The following is a 6,175-nucleotide window of genomic DNA, read 5'->3' on the forward strand; positions in this document are numbered from 1 at the left end:
TGTGATGGAATACTACCGTGCTATAAGAAATGATGAGCTCAATGATCTTAGAAAGGCATGGAAAGACTTACATGACGTGGTGAAAAGCAAAGTGAACAGAATCAGGAGAACGTTGTATACAGTAATAGCAATATTGTTTTAAGAACGACCGAGCAACTAAGTCATTTTGACTATTCTAAATGCACAAACTAAAAATAAAGGACATATGAAGATAGATGCTATCTGTATCTAGAAAAAGAACTGATAAATAGAAGTATTTATAGAATAATTTTACATATATACATATATATATACATACATATATACACACATATTTATACACACACACCCACACACTCACATATATCTCTATATATACATATATGTGTGTGTGTGTGTGTGTGTGTGTGTGTGTATATATATATATATATATATATATATATACACACCTATTTGTATCTAAAAGTTGCCATCTCTAGGGTGGTGAGGGAGGGAAGAAAAAAAGGGGAAAAAAAAGAAATTTACATGACAACTTTGTTGTATATTTAGAAACAATAGCGAGCTGTACATGGTAGATCTGCAGTTTCATGTGCAATCATCTCTTTTTAATTGCACTATGTTACGGAAATGCTTATTTTATTCCATAAATTAAAAATTAATATAAAAAGAAAAATAATAAATGCAAACTAAAAAAAAAGAAAACCACACACACATACACAAAGAATATGTATAGACAGACAGATGGAAAGATATGTCTCTGTCTATGAAATATGACACAGAAATAACAGAATGATAGTGATAGGAGATCAGAGGAGGTGAACCTTAAAGATGGGGTTAAGAGCAGGAATAATGGGACCAGAGAGTCAGATAGAGAACAATAGAAATGCCACATCAAGAATGAGTTTTGGGTGGGGTGAGAGGAAGCCATGAAGTTCATAGCTAATCAGACCAGATAGAATTTCTGGGAGGAGGCAGAAGTGTAGGAGTGGATGCAGATAACCAGCACTTGCCAAGAATGGGGAAGAGAACCAGGACATGTTTTTCTATTACCAGTGACATAAACCTCTAGGGATTTGCCTGTCACCACACTCCCTCTTTCTTCCTCTGACTCTTCAAGGCTAAACTCTAAAACTTCATGGCTAAACTCCTTGACACACCTGTTACTTGTCTTTCTCTTGTCTGCCTTAAGTCTTAGAGTATTAAGGTCAGGAGTGGCTTTTGCTGTCGTGTCCAAACTCTTCATAACCCCATTTTTGGGGTTTGCCCAAAGAGTAGTTTACCATTTCCTTCCTCAGCTCACTTTGCAGATGAAGAAACTGAGGCAAATAGGTCAAGTGATTTGCTTACACATCGAGTAGGTATCTCAGGTCAGATTTGAACTCAGGTCTTTCTGACTCTAGGCCCAGTGCTCCATTCACTTGCCACCTAGCTTTCCCCTACCTACCTACTCAATCCTATCCTAGACTATTCCAATTCTGTTTTTGGATCCTAGATCTAAAAGCTGGAGGGACCCTAGTCCAATGACCTCATTATACAGTTAAGGTTAAATGACTTGTCCAAACCAAATGTCTAAGGAGGGGATTTGAACCTAGATCATCCCAACTGCAGGTTTAGTGCCTTATCTACTAGGCCACAATGCTTCTACCCAACCTATATTGTCTCCTTTTGCTTCCCAGTACTCTCCCTCTCTTCCTAGGGCAACTAAGTGGCATACTGTGTAGATGACTCAGCTTCCTGAATTTGAATATGGCCTCAGACACTTACTAGCTATGTGATCTTGGGCAAGTCACTTACCTGTTTGCCTCAGTTTCCTCATCTGTCAAATGAGCTGGAGAAGGAAATGGCAAATCATACCAGTATCTTTGCCAAGAAAATCCCAAATGGGGTCATGAAAAGTCAGATATAACTGAAAAGACTAAACAACAAAGGCCTGTTTCATTTACTTCATTAGAGTGGAAGTTCCTTGAGGGCAGGGACCCTATATCAAGTCTCTTCTAGAAGAGACTAGAATAGGCCTGGTCATAGGGCGTGGTGGAAAACTCTGGAGCTAAAAGACCTGGGTCTGGCTCTTGGTTCTGCCAGTTACTAGCTGTGGGATCCAGAGCTTAGCAGCTTTAGTGCCTGTTGCACAGTAGGTGCTTAATAATTGTTTATTGATTGACCTGGGCAAAACTGCCTTACCTCTCTCTGAGCCTCGGTTTCCTCCTCATTGAAACAGGGATAATGATCCTTGTACTACCTGCCTTTATGGGTTCTTGTGACAATCTGAGCAAGGTAGAGCATGGTAGAGACAGTGGTGTTAACATCTGTCATTCTGATGATCCCGGCTGATCAATCATTCCCGCTGCTCTGCTCCAGGGCCGGAGTCAGCCGGAGTATTTGAAGCAACTGTTTCAAGTGGCCGACAAGGACAAAGACAACCAGATCTGCTTTGACGAATTTATCTACATTGTGGGAAAGGTGATGAAGGACTATCACCTGCAGTACCACCGGCAGCTGTGTGCCCACTACTGCCGGGCAAATGACCTGCACTGAAGGATGCACCGATTCCTCCTGACTCCTTTCCCGCCACAGTGCCCTGGAGACCTCAGTGATGCCAGCATCTGTGGGTTACCAGGCCATGTGGGACGCTGGGAGCAGGGATGCTTTTTGAGTCTGGGTTTGACTGACGTTCTATAGCTGTTTGACCATGGACAAGCTATTTTACATTTCTGAAAAGAGGTTTCCATCTCTGTAAAATGAAGATAATAATAATTGCAATGCCAGCCTCACAGGATTGTTATGAGAAAATTACTTTTGTAATTACTTTTGAAGGGTTACGGACATGAGAATATTTTTCAGTTAGGGACCGGGGCTGGGAGTGGGGAGATATTTCAGCTTGTAAAACAAAAACAAGGTGGATATGGAACCAGGCATTGCTTATTTTGCAGGGAGATAGAGTGGGGATATGAGGGTAGGGGTAGGGAAAGGCAGTTCTTTACCACTTGCCATGGGCCAGTGACTTAACCTCTCAAAGCCTCAGTTTTCTCATCTGTAAAATGTTGATAATACTTGCACTGCCTACCTCAAAGGGTTGTTTTGGGGAGAGCACTTCATGAGCTCTTGTTATTTTTTTATTTAAGCTGATACGGGGGCATAAATAAAGTAACTTCCTATCTTTGGGGTTCTACTAATCTTTCTCTGAATACTCACCTGTGGGCAGAACCTGAGCCTCTATAAGCAAGAAGAGAGATTTTTCAGGCCTCAGGAAACTCAGTCTGATGGAGGAGACTTACCCTCGTGGAGCTCCTAGTCCAATAGGGGAAATATTCCCTGTCCTGGGAGTTCTGGATCAGTCTGATGGGGGAGACTTTTTTTGGCTATGGGGGTGTCACAATGTTGTTGACTCACAATGAGCTTGCAGTCTCCTGACACCCACAGATCTCTTTCAGACAACTGTTTCTCACCGTGCCTCCTACATCCTGTGCGTTTTGACCCCGCAGAGAGGAGAAGGTAAATAATCCTGCCAGCCAGAGCCCTAGATGCTAGTACTGGGGAGAAAGGACACTGGGAGCAGAAACTGAATCAAGCTAGGGAGAGTTCAGTCTGGGAATGCTTCATTTGGAAGGTGTTTCAGGAGCTGGATGAGGAAGGAAGAGAGGAAGGAAGGCAGCTGTTCTCTGAGTGAGAAGAATGAAGATCTTAGGAAAATAACTTAGAAGGGACCTGGAAGGGACCTTAGAAGTCATGCAGAATAACTCAAACACTTAATAACTGTGTGACCCCAGGTAAAACATTTCATTTCTATCTTTCTCAAATTCCTCAACTATAAAAGAGGGATAGAGGCACTAGGTGGCACAGTGGATGAAGCATCTGGCCTAGGGTCAGCAAGACCTGAGTTCAAATCCTGCCTCAGACACTTACTATCTGTGTGACCCCAGGCAAGTCACTTAACCCTGTTTGCCTCAGTTTCCTCATCTGTAAAATGAACTGGAGAAGGAAAGGGCAAACCACTCTAACATCTTTGGCAAGAAAACCTCACATGGGGTCATGAAGAATCAGACATGACTGAAATAACTCAACAACAAGGCCACCATCCATTATTGTTGTTGTCCTGTCCTTCAGTCATGTCCAACTCTTTGTGATCCCATGGACTTTTGTCTGTGGGGTTTGCTTGGCAAAGATACTGGAGTGATTTGCCATTTCCTTCTCCAGTGTGTCCCCATTTTCCAGATGAGCAACAGAGGCAAATAAGGTTTAAGTGACTTGCCCAGGGTCATACAGCTAGTAAATGTCTGAGGCAGGATTTGAACTCTAAAACCATTGTTCTATCTGCTGTACTATGTAACTGCCACTATGCCACCATCTATCCCTTTCTCTAAATCATTGATACCCCAGATCATACTCCATTGGAGACATTCCAACATGTTGACTTTGAACCTTTAGCAACCACTCTTTCAGTCTGGCCATTCAACCAGTTCTGAATATATTTGTCTGTAATCAGGCTTCTGAAAACAGAATGGTGGAAAAGATGAGCCAAAAAGAGTGGAAGAAAAGGGTGAAGCCTCACAAGATGGCAGAAAAGAGAATGAATGGCTCAGTCTCCTCAGTTTTAAAGACACAGGCAGCCAATCAAAGGAGACCACCCCACCCACGTGGATGCATTGGACTCCATGTCAGGTAAACTGAGCATGCCTGAAAAGGGCCCTCAGGAACAGCTTCATGTTAGAGCTGGTCATGGCCAGAAGCTGTTCTTAGGCAATCATCTTGTCATTCAGTGCACATATCTCTACCTTTTCCAAGAATATTATGAACTACTTTACAAAATGACTTGCTAAAACCTAAGCAAACTGTATCTAAAGCATTCTCCTTATGTGCTATTTTACTAACCCTGTCAAAAAAAGAAAATAAGGTTAGTGTGGCGTGACTTATTCTTGATGGAGTTATACATACTGGCTCCTGGTATTCACTTGCTTCCTTTTCTAGATGTTCCCTAATAATCTCTTGAATGATTTAGGATTTTCCCAGTCATAAAGAACTTAAGTTCATTGGCTTATAGTTTGCAGATTCCCTTCTCTCTCTCTGAAAATGGGGGCAATGTTTCCCCTTCTCTAGTCTGTGGTGCCTCTCCTGTTCTCCATTAGTTGTTTTTCAGTCGTGTCAGACTCTTTGTGATTCCATTGGGGGTTTTCTTGACAGAGACACTGGAGTAGTTTGCCATTTCCTTCTCCAACTCATTTTACAGATGAGGAAATTGAGGCAAACAGGATTAAGTGACTTGCCCAGGGTCACACAGCTAATGTCTGAGACTTGATGTGAACTCAGAAAGCTAGGCTTGGCTCTCTATCCGCTTTGCCACGTAGCTACCCTAGAAGGGGATTAGCACTTATTAAGTGCCTCTATCCACTGCACCATCTACATGGCCCTCCTTCCAGAATATTGTCTTCCATAGCCTCTATCCAGCTGTTTCTCAATAAGGGCATCCAAATGAGCAAATATTTATTGTTAACATCATTTAAACCACCAGCTTAAAAGACAAAGCAAATATTAAAAACAAAGAGAAACAGATTTTCCCTGTGCCCAGAGGAAAGGCTTTAGGTTCCCAAGAAGAGAAAGGAAATAAGGAATTATTGCCTTGGGGTTTGCCTGTGGGGGCCTTCAGACCACAGTCTACCCTGACAGCATGCATACCTGGCCTCCTCACTTTTGGAGTCCTTATGCCCCATCAGTCTGAGTGCCCACTCTCTTAGCTTCCTGTGGCTTCTCTAGGCCTTCTCTCCTTCAGTTTGGAAGGCTTCCTTGAGAGCTGGGTTTTTTTTTTTTTTGATAAATAGAGCTGGCAAGCTTGCTTCTTCTAGGTCCACCAGGTATGTGGGCAGTCTCTGGCTCTGCCAGGGTCACACTCCCTTTTCAATTTAGAGCCAGTGAGGTAGTATAGTGCATAGAGTGCTGGACCTAGAATTGGAAAGACATGAGTCCAAATCTGGCTTCAAACACTGTGTGACCCCGGGCAAGTTACTTAACCTCAGCCTGCCTCAGTTTACTCAACTGTAAAATGGGGATAATCATAGTTCTTACCTAATGAGGATCAAATAAGATAATATTTATAAAGTACTTAGCACTTTACTATGTGCCAGACCCATAGTAGGTGCTTAATTAATGCTTATTTCCTTATTCCTCTTCCGATTCAATTAGGAAAACATTTATTTAAAAAAAA

The 6,175-nt window shown here is 42.3% G+C and overlaps 1 protein-coding gene across 4 annotated transcripts in view; it reads left to right on the top strand.

Moving 5' to 3' along the window:
• Window positions 1-3,152, top strand: part of LOC114049599 (protein S100-A15A-like) — a 6,428-nt gene extending 3,276 nt beyond the window's left edge. For all 4 annotated transcript variants that reach the window (XM_027870859.1, XM_027870858.1, XM_027870857.1 and 1 more), the window contains exon 3: window positions 2,338-3,152. In XM_027870859.1, coding sequence (XP_027726660.1) covers window positions 2,338-2,514 — 177 coding nt within the window. In that variant the 3' untranslated portion in view covers window positions 2,515-3,152. The remainder of the gene's footprint in view (window positions 1-2,337) is intronic.
• The last annotated feature ends 3,023 nt before the right edge of the window (window positions 3,153-6,175 follow it).

This window comes from Vombatus ursinus, unplaced genomic scaffold, assembly GCF_900497805.2.
Source record: "Vombatus ursinus unplaced genomic scaffold, bare-nosed wombat genome assembly UNPS02014798.1, whole genome shotgun sequence".
In the NCBI taxonomy this organism is placed as follows: Eukaryota; Metazoa; Chordata; class Mammalia; order Diprotodontia; family Vombatidae; genus Vombatus; species Vombatus ursinus.